The 15,323-nt window shown below is 44.0% G+C and overlaps 2 protein-coding genes across 7 annotated transcripts in view; one reads left to right on the forward strand and one right to left on the reverse strand.

Moving 5' to 3' along the window:
- DOCK4 (dedicator of cytokinesis 4) overlaps positions 1–12,113 on the reverse strand; it is a 256,389-nt gene extending 244,276 nt beyond the window's left edge. For 3 of the 4 annotated variants that reach the window (XM_037388680.1, XM_037388679.1, XM_037388682.1), the window contains exon 1: positions 11,819–12,112. In XM_037388680.1, the coding sequence (XP_037244577.1) occupies positions 11,819–11,855 (37 nt within the window). In that variant the 5' untranslated portion in view covers positions 11,856–12,112. Of the gene's footprint in view, positions 1–11,818 lie in introns of all 4 variants that reach the window. The other variant, XM_037388681.1, reaches the window with a different exon arrangement.
- A 66-nt stretch (positions 12,114–12,179) lies between these two features.
- The window catches only part of ZNF277 (zinc finger protein 277), a 54,823-nt gene continuing 51,679 nt past the window's right edge, over positions 12,180–15,323 (forward strand). Inside the window, exons 1-2 of one of the 3 annotated variants that reach the window (XM_037389437.1) lie at positions 12,213–12,280; positions 13,226–13,395. Coding sequence is in view for 1 of the 3 variants with exons in the window: in XM_037389436.1 (XP_037245333.1) it covers positions 12,238–12,280 (43 nt within the window). In the remaining 2 variants the exon portion in view is untranslated. Of the gene's footprint in view, positions 12,281–13,225; positions 13,396–13,507; positions 13,716–15,323 lie in introns of all 3 variants that reach the window. The other 2 variants (XM_037389438.1, XM_037389436.1) reach the window with 2 other exon arrangements.

Genomic DNA, 15,323 nt, shown 5'->3' on the forward strand with positions numbered 1-15,323 from the left:
AAGACTCATTCCCAACTTAGTGTCCAAAATATGTGCTTGGACAGTTCTGTTTGTTGCACGTGGAGACAGCTTGTGACAAGAAGGACAAGGAATTGCTTACCAAGTAGCCTCTAGAATAGGAAAACACTTATGGCCATGCTAGTCAAAGTGCTCAAATTAAGACTTTCTGAACAGCACTAGCAAGTAGAAGTAACCTAAAATTCATGAACGTTTTAGAACTAACAGTGGGTTCAGTAAGCAGCACACTCATGAATCCAGCCTGAACAGCTGAATGAGAAGATATACAAGTAAAGTATCCACTTCACCTCGTTATTTGTTCCTACCTCATGAGAAAAGCCATATACTCTTGACAGGCCAACAGAATTCTTCGTTGGGCCATAGCTTTCTATTACACCTCATCTAATGTGCCTGCAGGTTTGACTGAGCAAGGCAGCTTCCTTTGCAGCAGGGCCAGCAGCTGTGCAGCAGCAACCCAGTCACCCATCACCAGCCAAGGAGGCCAGCACCTCCAGAGCCACACAGCCAGTGGGCTCACCCTACAGCCACATTCTCTTCAAAGCAGAAAAGCCCCAAGCTTGGCAGCACTGGTATAGCATGGGGAAGCACCAGGATGCTGTGGCTGCAAGGCGCTCTAAGCAAGACATGTGAAGAGCGCTGGGGTCCTGCCATCTTTTGTACTCCCAGCTGCACCCTCCTTCACCTCCCCCTGTCTGCCAAAGCCTGCATGCCAGCAAATCTGAGCCCAGCTAGAGGTGCTGATCCAGTGGAAAGCCCTCCTGCCAAAAAAGTGATTAGCTTTCAGCCAGATCAGCTTTTCCCAACTGTTCATCACAGAAGCTGTTACAAGGGAGCAGGGGGAAGCACATGGCCAGAGCTGGGTGAGCACCAGAGCTCGCCCAGCCTGGTGGGGGTCACGCTGGTCCCTAGACAATTATGTTCTGCTCTTCAGAGTTTCCCCATACACACATTCTCAAGACAATTGCTATTCTGAGTGTCCTGAATTGCTTTAACACATGTCACTGTAGCTGTACTTATTCCTATCCTACACAAACCCTGTATTTTTGCATAAAATCTGCGATTTGCAGTCTGCAGAGTGCTTTTGAGGTTTTGCATAAGGTATGTAAAAATATGGATAGCATTTTACAGAGGTAGTTAAAAAGCTAAACTTAAAACAGTTCTGCAAACAACAAATCCGCTTCATAGATTAACCAAAAGATTCTAACTTGCTAGTTGATTCAACACTTCACAGCTAAATTTATTCTTGGACCTCTGTATCTCTAATAGTGAGCACCTCCCCATGGGTCCAGTCCCTCTCTACCTGGTCATTATTTTGCTGAGGAACCCACAAAGAGACAAAGCACACTGATACAGACCACAGACCTCCATCTGCTGCACAATCACCTTTATGCTGCAATTACGATCCTGTGAATTGGCTGCTCAAAGAGCACTAGTAGCAATATTTATCAATATTAATTCAAACAGATCTTTGCAAGAATCATCACGAAAAACCTATGCAATTTCTCTAGAATTACAGTTGCACTTTTTTTTTTACTAGGTTACATTTTTCTGATTACATTGGTAAGAGAGGGAACCACATCATTTATGCTTGTTTAATATGACAACTACCCTCTGTAATTTCTCAGCCATCTTCAAAACTGGTGTTGTTTAATATACCTATTAAACACATTTTTAGAGGCATTGCTATTCAAGCCCCAGCAGTCTATTCAGCAGAACAGGATCTTTGCAGAAGCAAAACAAAGACACTTCCCTCTACATGCAAATACAATAAAACCCAACAATTTTCACTCTTTAAACCAAGTATGACCACACTTAAATCTTAAGATACAAAAGCAGTGGATGTGGTCTAACACTGAACAGACAGGTAGCAGTAGCAGGACTGACATGACTCATCCTTTCTTCATGCTGCCAGGAAGCAAAGGCTTTTCATCAAGGGGAAATTTTAAATACTACTTCTCAAAGCACATCCTAATTGCTCAGGTTGAGATAAAGCTACTATTACTTTAAAAAATTTAAACCCCCAACACAACAGTTTTTTTACAAGCAACCTCTGAGAGTATCATTAAAAAAAAAACCCAAAACCCACTTCCCAAGTAACTATGGAATTAAGCGATTTCCATATTATCCTGTCTTTGAAAGTGGGGAGCCCATTACCTCAGATTCTTATGAACATTGTTTACCATGGTTTTAGAATTTGATTGTCTTTGGAGATGCAACAACAGTTGCCTCACATTCAGGAAGAGCACACTTTCCTCGAAAAATACATATTGTTCTAGTATTTTACTTATTTTCAGCATCTTTCACTATGATTTTTCAATTAATTGGTGGAAAGAAGCTGTTCAGTCTTCGGATAATGAAATCATTCTTAAAAGCCTAACTTGTATGCAGAAGACAGACAAGTCTTTTGTCTTCTAATCCGATTTAAAAAAAACAGTTTAAATTATTGAATTTAGCTTTCCAGTTATGCGAGCAACTGGAAAATCTTTAACTTGAGATGTTTACTATTATCATTGACATTTTCTCAAGACAAATATAATGGCAAAATATGTGCTGTCACATATCTCCACCCTTATTTTACCTATTTAACCTGGCAAATGGCAGGAATAATCCCATTTGTTCAACACAGCTGAGCACTCAGAACTGTATCTGGCCCAATGAGAAGAATTTTGGCTTTTGGGTCTTGTTATTCGAAGAGGAAGAAAGGATATCACGAAGTAATATCATTTTGGCTTGTGTTATAATTAGCTCTTCAATTTTCTTCTGATATGGGTGGGTGGAGGAAAAGTAGTAAGTATAGGAACAGTAATGAACTCTGTACAAAACCAACACATGCTCTCTTACACTGAAACAGAAGAACAGGGATCTTCTATTTTCCACCTTAGGATTTCCTCTTTTTTTGTCCGAAGTTTTACAGACCAAAAAAAAAGGAAGGAAGCTGGGGGCAGGGGGCGAAGGTAGAGGAATAAGGAAGAGAGATAAGTGAAGAATGTTTAAGTTTCCACTATTAACCATGAATAACACAGCAGCTCTGCCAGCTGTTGTCCACTAAATTGTTTCAAAAATACGTGCTCAGATTTCTTCTTATCACAGTAATAGGAGAGATAATGTTAACACCAGAAGGAGCAATTCTGTATCCCATGCAAAGGCAGAAACGCCAAGTCAAGCTCTATATCCTCGCTGCACTTAAAGACCTAGTACAGATGCCAGCAAAGGAACCACACAGCCTAGGAAAGAGGCTTATTCCTTCAAGTTACAAAGTATTAGCCAACTTCATTCCTTATAAATATTACCACTTAAAAAAATGTTAGTATTTACAACCCATGACCCATCTCTATACAGCCTAGTTTCAGGGAGCGGACCACACAGTTGTATCTATGCAGTCAAAAGTAACATTATGAACCACTGATGACACTTAGGTCTCCCATTGCTACTCCCCCCCCCCCCCCCAAAAAAGGCACTCCACTTAAAATACAAAATATTATTTTTCTGAGGAAAAGCTCTGTATAAAGATGGCTATTTGATTTTACAGATAGCATCTACAAAAGTGAATGCTACTTCATGTAAGTACAACTATTTCATACTTCTATAGTCTGACATATCTAAGCTTAAGGATCAAGCTGTTACCGACTGCTGTTTGTATAAAATACAATAATGAAACAGTACCATTTTTGCAGCTCACTTGCTTTTAACTTACGTAACAAAACATCAGAAGTACTGGTTTCCAAACCCCTCCCCCCCCCCCCCCAGCTTCAATGCCTTGTACATACTTAGCTCACTATAGTACTCTGCAGAAAAGTTAAAATAAGGCTTCATGGAGTAATCATTTGCTTTCTGCACCGCAACCTGTAATTTTAAAGAGGTTCAAAACATGAAACCTTAAGTGGTCAATGATTTAAGATATCAAGAGAAAATGTTTTGTTTTAAAAATAACTAAATAGAATTCAGTAACTTTTATTGCAGAAGAGCCCCTATTGCACAGTTGGTGCTCACCTCTTACCCACAGCATACAGATTCCCATAAACTCAATGCAAATTACTTTCAACAAATGTCAGTACACACCTTTATAGTTAAAGAGCTCATTCTGCATTTCTGAATACAACTCAGACATCATAAATTCAGTGCAAATAATAAAAATATATCAAGAAATCCCTAGCAATGGATTGGAAAGGGCACTCCATTTCTTCTCTGCTGTATAAAGAGCTGAACAAGCTCATCATTTAGCTACTAATTGCTTAAGACTAGCCACTGCCTGCTTCTAGAGCCCTGAGAGGGAACACACACTTGAAATCCAGTAACACTGAAAGCAAAACTGAAATAAATTCCTTAAAAACCTTACTGTGAATTCTGTTAACTAACAACCCCATTTTGAGGTTTTATTTATGTTTTCTAAATACAACCTATAAAGAAAAAACCTCAATGTACTAGAGAGCTGAGTAAACAGACTTTACCCACTCTCAGTTCTAACAATTCCAGCTGTTACTATTTAAAAAATGTGAATCTGTAAAAAACAGATTGACTTGGTTGCTTAACTGGAGAAAGATGAGAAGTGTAATCAGTATCAGCAGGGTTTTTTTCCCTTATATTGGCTCATCTTTAAGAGCACATGAGCACATTTTTTGCCTCATCCCATAAGACTGTGTTGGGTTTTTTTAATCCTGCAAAACTGATTTGATTTTATCCTATTTTCTTACTCAAACCAAGAAAAATCAGCAAGCACAGGCATTACAAATTGCAAAATCCAAGCTTCTTTCTTTGTCCCTATAGCACAGGTGACTTTCAGAGTTGCACCGTTTGCAGCTCCTCCTATCCACCCTTGAGCATCTGGAAGTTAGATCAGCATTATTTTCAAACAAAATATTTCAGGTGCCCAGGAATGCAAAGTTGACAAGTTGTCATAGCATCTTTAAACTATATAACTGGGAACACTCATTCTGAATAACTAAAAACATGTGTTATGAAGAGAAACAGAACACAGCTAACAGTCTCTTGTCATTGTAAAGGTATGAAAAATACATTACTTTAAACATACAAAGGCAAGCTAATGGCAAATCATTGTGGCTTTCAAGTGTCTTTAGTTATTCATCTTGCATTGCTTCTCCTAGCAAGCTTGGCTGCTGTTAGCAAGTGAAGTTCCTAAATTGCATCTCTCACAAAGCTGTCAGACAAGGTGCTTTCAACAGTCTTGTGTGACGAAGGAAATTTGGGAGGCAGAATGGCTGACAAACAAGAGAAATAGCATGGAAGAGAGGTGCTGTTCACTAAGGATACGTAAGCAGAAATAATCAGCTGATGAATACAGGATGGGAGAACAACTGTCTAGACAACAGTATTCTGGAAAAGGTCTGAAGGATTGATTAGCAGTTCCCAACTGAACATGAGTCAATGCTATTGCAAAAGGAACAAACATAACACCAGGAATGACAAGCAGACACATTGCCTAAAGCACACACTAAAAGATTCTCCTTCTTTACTTGATAAAGCTTTCCTGTCCAGTTTTGAACATAGATCAATTGGCCAAACATAAGAAAACCATCATCTACAAAGAAAGGATGAAATAACTGGAGCTATCTCATACAAGGAAATTGAGACTGTCTTGGCAATTCTTCATATACACTTAATACATGCAAGAGGAAAACTAAACACTAAGTTTAGTGCTAAACACTCTAGTAGTAAGATTGCTAAGCACTTACTACAGAAGTTGCAGATGCTCTGTCATCAGCAATCCTTCAGAAGTGACAGAGTTGACTTGGCCTTGAATAAGTAATACAGATTAAATCTCAAAATTTTTCCTATGTTTCTATTTATCATCTCCAAAACCAAAACAAAAACATCAATCCCTTGTATTACACGGAGACACTTAAAACAAATTAAATGCATATGACATAACGGACATCTCCCTCCAGGTTAGTCTCCTGGCTTCCAAATCACTGGGAATGGGACAGTGGTCACCTCAAAGGCATTCTGCTCAGCTCCTCCCAAAAAGACAAATAGCAAGAAAATGAGAAAAAGCAGAACAAAAGGTTAGCATGTAACTACATCATTGAGTAAAAACCCCACAGCAACAAAAGAAATTCCAGACTGAAACTGAAGCAAAACTTCTGCATTTCATCCGTTCTGTACAGAACCACAAAGGTAAGTCTGAAATGACTTTGAGGGGTTACCTAGTGTGTTCCCCTGTACCTTCACAGAATCAACTACAAATCCAGTAACAAAAACACACCAAAAAAACAACCACACACAACACTCAGTCTCTCAAAACTAAAGAAATGAAGGAACACATCTCCCAGGGGTGCAAACCCCCTGCTCAAAATGAATGTATTCAGCAACTAAGACAAGGCAAGTGTCACAAATGATTCAAGCAGTCAGAATGCTCTCCTCAGGATTTTACCTGATCCCGAGGCTCAAATTATGGAGAACTTTATAGACCAAAACCTACACTGAGTTACACCCAGAAATGAACTGGAAACTATGGAATGAGGTAGATAACATGTTCACCTTGAACCAAGCTGTAAACATGAAACCCTGTTTTATTCTGAAGTTCTGTTCTGGGCCGCAGGCTAGGGAAGCAAAGAGATGTGTCAAAGCAGACACTCTTGCAGCAGTACAAGAAGTTGCTGATATCTGCATAGTACAAATAAAATAACCAATTATAGCTTCCTTGACAGGGAAGTCAGTGATACCATCACGTGATGTCTGAGCTCCCAGAAGCAAGCACAGATTACATTAGCCTATGCTAGATAACAACAAAAAAAAGCATCTTCCCTTTCAGCAGGGAGACCACATTCTCACCTTCCCTCCTTATATAACTTAAATCACCATTGTTCCACTACCTTTTGGCTAAATCTGATTCAGCTAGTAGCCACACCAGTCCAACACTGAGAATGGTGGCAAAAACCCCTCAATACAGTGAAAGAGGAAGAAAAACAGTGCCATCAGCATACAGCTAAGCATGAAATCACATTAGCCTTCAAAAAATCTTTCCCAGTAGCTCTAGACAGACAGTGAATAGGAGAGATGAGATCTCTGAAGGGCACTATGTAAGGAGGTGTTAAGGACAACCCAGAGCTGGTTAGTCCATTAGGAGATAAAGGCATGTAAAACATCACATGCATATTAAAGATTAGATTTTTGGAGGCAGCTGTTAAAAAAACTTTTAAAATCTTGATTTAGTCTTAAGACAAACAAGTGTTGATAAAGTGGTGAAGTTAAGACTAGTCTTATGACCAAAATGACTTAAAAATCTCAACCTTCATATTCTGCATTCCAACAGAATACAGTCAGTTATTTTTTTTGTTATTTTTTTTGTCCAGGAGCTGCAAGTTGAGATTATTCCATTTCTGTAACATACTGAAAGTTACTGCTTATGTAGAAGACCAGGAAAACACAGTCTTTATCCAACTGGCACCCTTAACTGATGTAAAAGCCTTCACGACAGTATGTCACATGTCAAAAATATTCCTATAGAAAATGTGTAGGTATTTGCTATCTTGTGTAGCTAGAACTCAGTGTATTTCATAAACTAGGAGCGGGCTCCCATCACCCCAGTGAAGAGCAGGGAGCATTGGTACCCTGCCAAACTCATTCTCAGTGCTCCAATGGTACCTCACCTTCACCTACCTGCAGGTGGCTAGCCCCATGAACAGTTACAAGCTGCAACAAGAAAGCAAAGATCATCTTCCACCCATTTCTTAGCCCAATAAGCTCAACAATGCACTATGTTTTTCCTTGCCTCACCTCTAAACAGTTATTTAGACATATGACAGAAATTTTGGGTAGAGCTTATTATTAGTGGCCACAGTCAGAAAAAAAGATACAAGCTGAATTCCATAGAAACATGAGGCAAGAGAAATGTAGAACAGAAAACAAGATTGAAGGCTGCATTTGTACTATTTGGAGATGGATGCAAGAAAGGCTGATGAAGTGTTTGTGTCAAACAAAACACATTATGTAAGAAGTCTAGCATGTTATTGACAGAGATATTGTTGGGCTACACAAACCAAGCTTGTTTACAGCAAAATCGGCTTGCAGTCAAAAAAAGTGATTATGGCACAAAGATAAAGATGTCTTAGCTATCTTGCAACAGGACTGCTATCGAGACTGGTCTGGCTGCAACTCAGAACAGGGCACAAGCCAATTGATTTGGCTTTTGTCTCTGCAAGTCAGTACTGCTCTTGTGATCAACTAATACACCCCTGCCTTTTTTCCTCCTATAAACCTCAGCTTACAGCACAAAGTCATTTGATCCTTCCATTTCTCCATCAATAAAATAGGAGATGGCCACACTTCACACACCCTTGAGAAGGTAGATTTATGGCTTACCCACACTAAAAATAGCAAGCACTATTTAAACTTGTCTGAGTTAAATTGGTGTATTTCACTGTATGGCATGACTTCAGGATGTGGAATACTACTCTGCTTATAAATTAGACAATGCATTCAGCAACCATTTTTAATTATTCTCCCTAATTAATCCTTCCATTCTAATCCAGAAAACACCTTCCTGAGAAATGCTGAGCAGCTTTGTGTTTAGCAGAAAAAGGTGAACCACCTATGTTCCAGAAAGCTTAACCGCACTTTTACAAATTCAGGTAAATCAAAGAAATCTGATGATACAACAGTATGCAGATCTGGTGAGATAAAAAGAAAGACAAACTGGTCCTCTCTAAGGCTAACAGAACTTGTATCTTTACTCCAGACAGCAGCTACAAGAAAACTATGTAGTCCTGTGTTTTATTTATTACAGCCAAAGTTTCCAGTTTGCACCAACCAGTAAGTCACCTTTGAAAGCTACACTTAGCAGTTTGCTGCCTGCGGAGCTCCCACAGCTATGCAGTCTTAAATGACTCAGTTCAACAAAGGGTTTGGTTATTGTTCTAAACAGTATTGTTCTGTTAGGTTCCAAATTCACGTAAAACACACAGCATTTATGCGAGCCAACTCCATTTGTCACCTACCAGATTTAAATACTATTAACAGCAGAACAATCTTACCTCTCCTACCCCTACATCAGCATACTTTGTGCTAAATACTCCACATAACTGACTACTGGATCCTTCGTGCAATGCCATCGCTAGTTTGACATAACAGCTGTAGGCGTGATTCAAAACAAACGGAATTTCAAAGTGAAATACAGTGGCCTTCTGTTCTGAAAATAAAGATATGAAAACCCAGACAAAGCAAACTCTCTCAGAACCAGGAATATCCCAATGCATATTTCACCTTTAACATCCTAAAGGATAATACAGAAAAGACAAATCTATAGCCTCAGAAGCAAAAACCACATAACTGTAGTACGAAGTTTGTAACATTAAGTAGTAACATTCTTCATTATGACAGTACCATCGACTAGGAAATGAACTGGAAGTGTGTCTGCCTATTAGTAAATGAACTCAGAGTAAAGCAACCTGCTCAGTAAAAAGAAATTAGGTAACAGTGGCTAGCAGGCAGAAGTTTAAAAATCTACAGAAGAGAAGACTATTACTTTTATTAACTACACCTCGAAGTGGGAATTGGTCAGGCTGTGCAAGTGAGCAACAGCCACCTGGTTACCAGCAACCCTTCTTCAGTGCAACCAGGTGGCTGTTGCCTGGTTATTCATCCATTTTGGCATGTCACAGTAGAAATGTGCAGCACACAGCATGTGCTACAAAACTCAGATTGAAAATGCAGATGAGGTCTGACGTTGATGCAAGCCCTGAGCTCTTTATACAAAGGATACATATGCTTTGTACAACTAATCGGGATTCTCAAAGGGGTTTTTATAATGCACCCATTTTCCCAGGGCAGATAAATACATCAGTATTAAAAAGAAACTGTTTGGAAACACAATAATCCCATCACTAAAAAAGAAAATATGTAAGCGGCTCTGCAGTGCAAAATGTAAGCTAGATCTACCAAATTCACTTTACATGAAGTTTAAAGAATTATATGGCAAGATACAAGTCTTTCTCCTACCTCCCCTACCACTGCTGTAAAGCACAATAGCTTATATGATAATTGGGTGTGAAGGCTTTGCAGACAGCACTCATCATGCTGTTAAGCAAGCACAGAGCATAAAACTATGTGCTATATATAAAATATATAATAAAAAAGCAGCCTGAGAGAAAAATAAAATTACTTTAGGCTGTTAGTATTTCAACATTTTGCAATGGTCATATGAACTACAATATCACTCCCATCCTAGGGGTATAGAGGACCCAATCTGAACAGTGGCTTTTTGTTACTATCTTGAATGGCCTTTGGAAGCCACCTCACAGAAAGCCATGGAATGAATTTAAGTAGGAACAATCATCTTTTTTTTGTGGCTATATTATATTTACACAAATAAAGAGGATCTTTGTAGAGAACTACAGGTTCTGGTTGATCCAAAGGAAGCCCACTACTGAGTAATCACAACTGTATCCCTTCAGCAGGCATAAGGGTTCAGTGTCACCAGCCCTGTTAAGTGCTGGAAGCAATCTGTATGTGAGTACCTGAAAAGGTTTACTAAACATAGAAAGTCTTATTTAAGGGATATCACTTAATTGTTTAGCAACCAGGAGGTAATTATTCAATTAAGGTGAACGGTGTTTGGCTGCTGGCTTTCAGTATTACAAGAGATGCTCCACAGAAATTTTTAGCTCATAAATCCAGAAGGGGAAAAAAAAAAAACAAAAAAAAACCCACAAAAACAAACCAAAAACTCGCTTCAGTTGTGAAATAGCACACTATCCTCAAAAATAAAAACCCCAACAACCAGACCTAGACGAGTGCTGCAGCTAGAAATACTTGACTGCTAATATCCAGCATGCCATTGCCATTCCAGGGAGTCCCAGAGCGGTTTTTAAGCCTCTGCCCATCCTCCTAAAGAAAGGCGGGTGGCAGGACTAATCAATATCTTGCCACCCAGCTGTGGCCTGGCAAATAAAGAAGTCAAGAAAACAAATCCCACCGATGATCTCTATAATTTCGCATTCGGAGGCCAGCAACATCTGGGCTCAACTCCAGATGGGACGGAGCTCCCGCAGCTGCCCAGCGCACTGCCACACGCACACAAAGGAGGGCTCCGCGCTCCTCCTGCCTTTTCCGTCATGGGCTCGACTCCGCGTTCAAATGCGGCGTAAACTCACACAAAGCTGCTTACTACGCTAGTAGGTCGGTATAGCAGTTCAGCTGCCTCTGTGTCAGAGCGGGCCATTGACCGCGACGAGCCCCCTTGAGCTCAGCAAGCGTTAGCCATTCTAGTAGGTGATGTCAAAAAAATGTAAAAATCACAGCGAGTCTCCCCGACCACTTCGTAAGGCAAACGAACGGGCTTCAGAGCCCTGCACCGGGCACAGATGAATAGATCGGCAAGGAAGCGCGACTCCCACAAGCGGCACTTTGCCTGGTTTCCACTGAAGCAGCGACAAAACCCCCGACGCGCGAACAATGCCCGCGGCCCCGCTCCCGCGCCTCCCCGGGCGCCGCCGCCAACACCGTCTCTCCCAGCGAGCTTTTTTTAAGGCGGCTTTGTTCCCCGCGGAACACCGGCCCTTCCACCAGCGCCCGCCTCGGCGGCGGCGGACCGGCCCCATCCCCGGGCAGCAGCGGGAGCCGCCGCCGGCCTTTGTTGCGCCCCGAGGAAAGGGACCGCTCGCTCGCCCCCCGGCCCCGCCGGGACCCCCGGCCCCCGCCGCTCACACGGGCGGGGCGCTGCTCCCGCGGGAGGCGCCGGCCGCCAACACCGGCCCCGCGGGGCGAGCCCGCTCCGCCGCGGGATGCGCTCTCCGCCAGCAGCGTCGCTCCTCGCCCCCCGCGCCGCTCTCCCTCGCTCACTCACCCACGCCGTACTTCTCGTGCTCCGTGGGTATCCACATACTGGCGGCGGGCGGGCGCCCGTCACCCCCCCACCGGCCGACAGCCCCTCCGCTAGGAGCGGCAGCGGCCGGCGAGCGCGTCCGCTGCCTGGCTGCTTCAGCCGCGGCTGCCCGACCCCAGCTGCGCGGGCATTGTTCGGGCGGGCGGGCGGGCGGACCGACTGACTGAGACGCGTTCACCGCCAGCCACTTATATGCCCCGTCCCGCTGCACGCCGGGGAACGTAGTGCCTCAGCGCGGCCGCGCCCCTCGTCGCCCGCGGCCGAGGGAGAGACTACGAGCCCCGGCTGGCCCCGCGCTCCCCGCCGGGGCGGGGCGGGGCGGGGCCGGGCCGGCTGCCGGAGGCCGCCTCACCCCGGGGCGGGCGGAGCGGCGCGGCGGCATGGCGGCGTCCCGCAGGGCCGGAGGGCCGCCGGCCCGCAGAGGTGAGTTCGCTGCGGGAGACCCTAACGGCCGGGCTTCGCGTGTCCTGGCTCGGGCGGCGGGACGGGGCTGCCGCCGCGGGGCGTGGGGAGCGGCGGACGCGTGTGGGACGGCCGGGAGCCCTCACGGCCCGGCGCGGCGGGGGCGCCGCCGGTCACCGGGCGGAGCGGGGGTTCCGCGGAGCGCGCCGAGCAGCCCCGTCCCCGCCTCCCGGTGTTCCAGGCCGTTCTTGTGGCCCTGCTGGCGCCGAGCCTTCTCTTAGCGAAGCCCCGCGTCTGGTGGCCGGAGCTGTGGGGACAGGGAGCGGTTTCAGCAGCGAGTTGTGCCGGGGAGAGGACGGGTGGCGGCAGCGTGCCAGGGGGCGGGACGTGCAGCTGGTGGTCGGGGTGGCTTTTGGCTTCCCACATAAACCCGGATCTCGGCACAGGCGTGCGGAGAGAGGGAGGGAAGCGGGGCGGTGTGCGGCGGGGGCACTGCCGGGCTGCCGGGGACGACCGCCGGGGATAAGTCGGGCACTGCAAGCAGCGGGAGCAGCAAGGTCTGCGTCCTCGCCGAGGGGCCTGTGTGCCTCTGCCCTTCTAGAAGCAGCTTAGCTGGAGCTCAGCGTAGGGAGGGTGCTGGACCGATCCTTGTGAGAAAAACCCGGGCGCTGTGACACGGGAGCAAGGGCTTGGTGTTACATCTTTTGGTCCTGCAGCAAGGCACAGGCAGCGGGGAGGAGGGAGAACTCGGGTGATATGGCGCTGCTCTGCAGGCCTCCCTGGGTGCAGGTTGTCTCTAGGGTGACTATGTCTGGCTTATAAAAAAGCGTTCTCCAATCAAACCAGCACCCTGAACTGGTAAAGAGGAATTTTATGGGATGATTCAGTTGGAGCTGGACACAAAAATAGAATTTAATGTTTTCATGTTTTAAGAGGGGAAAGTGGCTTAATTTTTTTTCATCTCAGGTTGGCTTTAAGCCTCTACTGAGAAGTTATGTTGAATTTTAAAGCTGCCAATAGTGTGAAGGACAGCAGAAGGAAGTCATCTGCAAGCAGGCAGTTTCAAATGGAGAGCTGGAGTGCACTTACTCCAGGTTTATCCTTCTAGTTGTCAAACTGTGGTACTGGGTGTTCTTGTAAGTGACTTTTGTGTTTTTCTCTAGCATGTACTCTGCTTCTGTTCATAAAAGTAATACAACTTCATTTATGCTAGTAGTTAAAGCACTACTCTTTATTTATGTGTTGCAGTGTGTTGGCTTGAGCCCCTCCTACATAAAAAGCCAGACCCTTCTAGAGCACTTCCACACTGGCGTAATTGCACCCAGAGGCAAAGCTGTGCAGTTTTAACTGTTGAAAAGGACACACACTTTTGTCTGTGCAAGTCTTCTGCTGTATGAAATTGTTTCTAGGTCTGTGGAGTGCCAGAGAGCATGAGGTTACTCTGAGGTTTTTCCAGGTAATTCCTGTAAAGAGATTGGCACTGTGATGAAAAGAAAGGTTTGTTCCACTGGAGTTCAGAGGCCTATGTTGTTTTCCTATTGGTGAGCTCAAACACTCATTGAAAGGATTAGTGAACTTCTGGAGTCTTTGCTCCCAAACTCGATTTGCATCCCCTGGCAGAGCCTTTGGAGTTTCTAGGTGACAAAATGTGTAAAAGTCACTATTGAAAATCAAAATAATAGGTCCCAGGCTAAATTAACTTCCACCTTGGCCTATAGACTTCTACGTACATCCAAGCTGTCCCTGTCTCCATAAGAGAGGGCTGCCAACATGCTGGCTGGGAGTCATGAAATTCTGCCACAGCCTTTTAACTGCTGTCTATCATGTTAATCGTGACTGAATTCAGCACGTTTGTATTAGGCTCAGAGCATGTCTTTCTTCTTCCCTTGAACAAAGACAATGCTACCCAATAGTTGAAATAGCCTTTTCAAAATTTTTCATTGAGAACCCAGTCGTTTATGGTAAAGAGATCTTCTGCTATAAATCCCACAGTCTGTGGGCAAAAACTACTTCACCCTAATATTTATCATTTTCCTGCCTCTGACTGAAATTCTTATTCTTTCAGAGGTTTCATTGCTACAAAGCTATTTGCTCTAGCAACATCTTGTACTTGCAAGTGCACAGGAGGTGTGTCACTTCTTTGGAGACAGTATATAGGAAAAATTAAATGACGTGGTTTTTTACAGTCTTGCTGTTTCCTATTTACAGAAAAGCCTGTGCTTTTCTATTCTAATCTAGGGCTGTGTTGTTTTCTAGTTGGTTCCCTCCAGCAGCCTTCACCAAGTGGCTTTTAGTAAACATACCACTGTCCACAGTATGATTTGTTCAGTCTACATTAATTATGCTACATATCAACATTTCTTACAGCATCTGTCAATGGATTTTAACATTAGGTTTTTTCTACAAGTGTATCTTTAATAGTTTCATTGGCAGTCTGACAGCTACGGTTTCCTGCTCAGGGTCCTTGTGGGTTCAAATGCTTTTTAATACTATGCTGCTGGAGCGTACCATGCTGGAGCATAGCATGTTATTCTTACTCCTTCCATGTCTATCTTGTGTCTCATTTTTAAGGGAATTTGGTTCACTGTGGAATACTAAAGTTTGACTGGCCTTGCACAGGTCTACGTTTTTTCATTGCTACCTAGTGAAAATTTTTTGTTCATGGTACTGTAAGTTCAGCTCTTAAGTTCTCTCTGTTAAGGATGCTATGAGAGCCACTTACCCCAGTGGACTCTTGGATCCAGGGGTCCTCTTTCCTGGTTACTGAAAGCCAGTGCCATGTACTCTCAGACCCGAGAGGTTTCTCCATCCGGGTTGATGGATGCGTTTCTCTTTAGTTTCCCCCATGTTCACAGGTCACCTGGATATCAACGTGGGCTCTAAGTCCGTTTAACACCCTTTCCTGAACTTTAGGCCCCTTACCCAGCCACTGGCTCGGACACCGAGTCTTTCCAGCTGAGGGTCTCCCGCTACTCACCAGCTGCTCTAGCTTGATGTTGTCTACCTGATGCATAACCAAATCTCCTATTTCTGATGCTCTTACGTGAGCCATCTCAGCCTCACA

The sequence above is a fragment of the Falco rusticolus genome, chromosome 5, assembly GCF_015220075.1.
Source record: "Falco rusticolus isolate bFalRus1 chromosome 5, bFalRus1.pri, whole genome shotgun sequence".
Taxonomy (NCBI): Eukaryota; Metazoa; Chordata; class Aves; order Falconiformes; family Falconidae; genus Falco; species Falco rusticolus.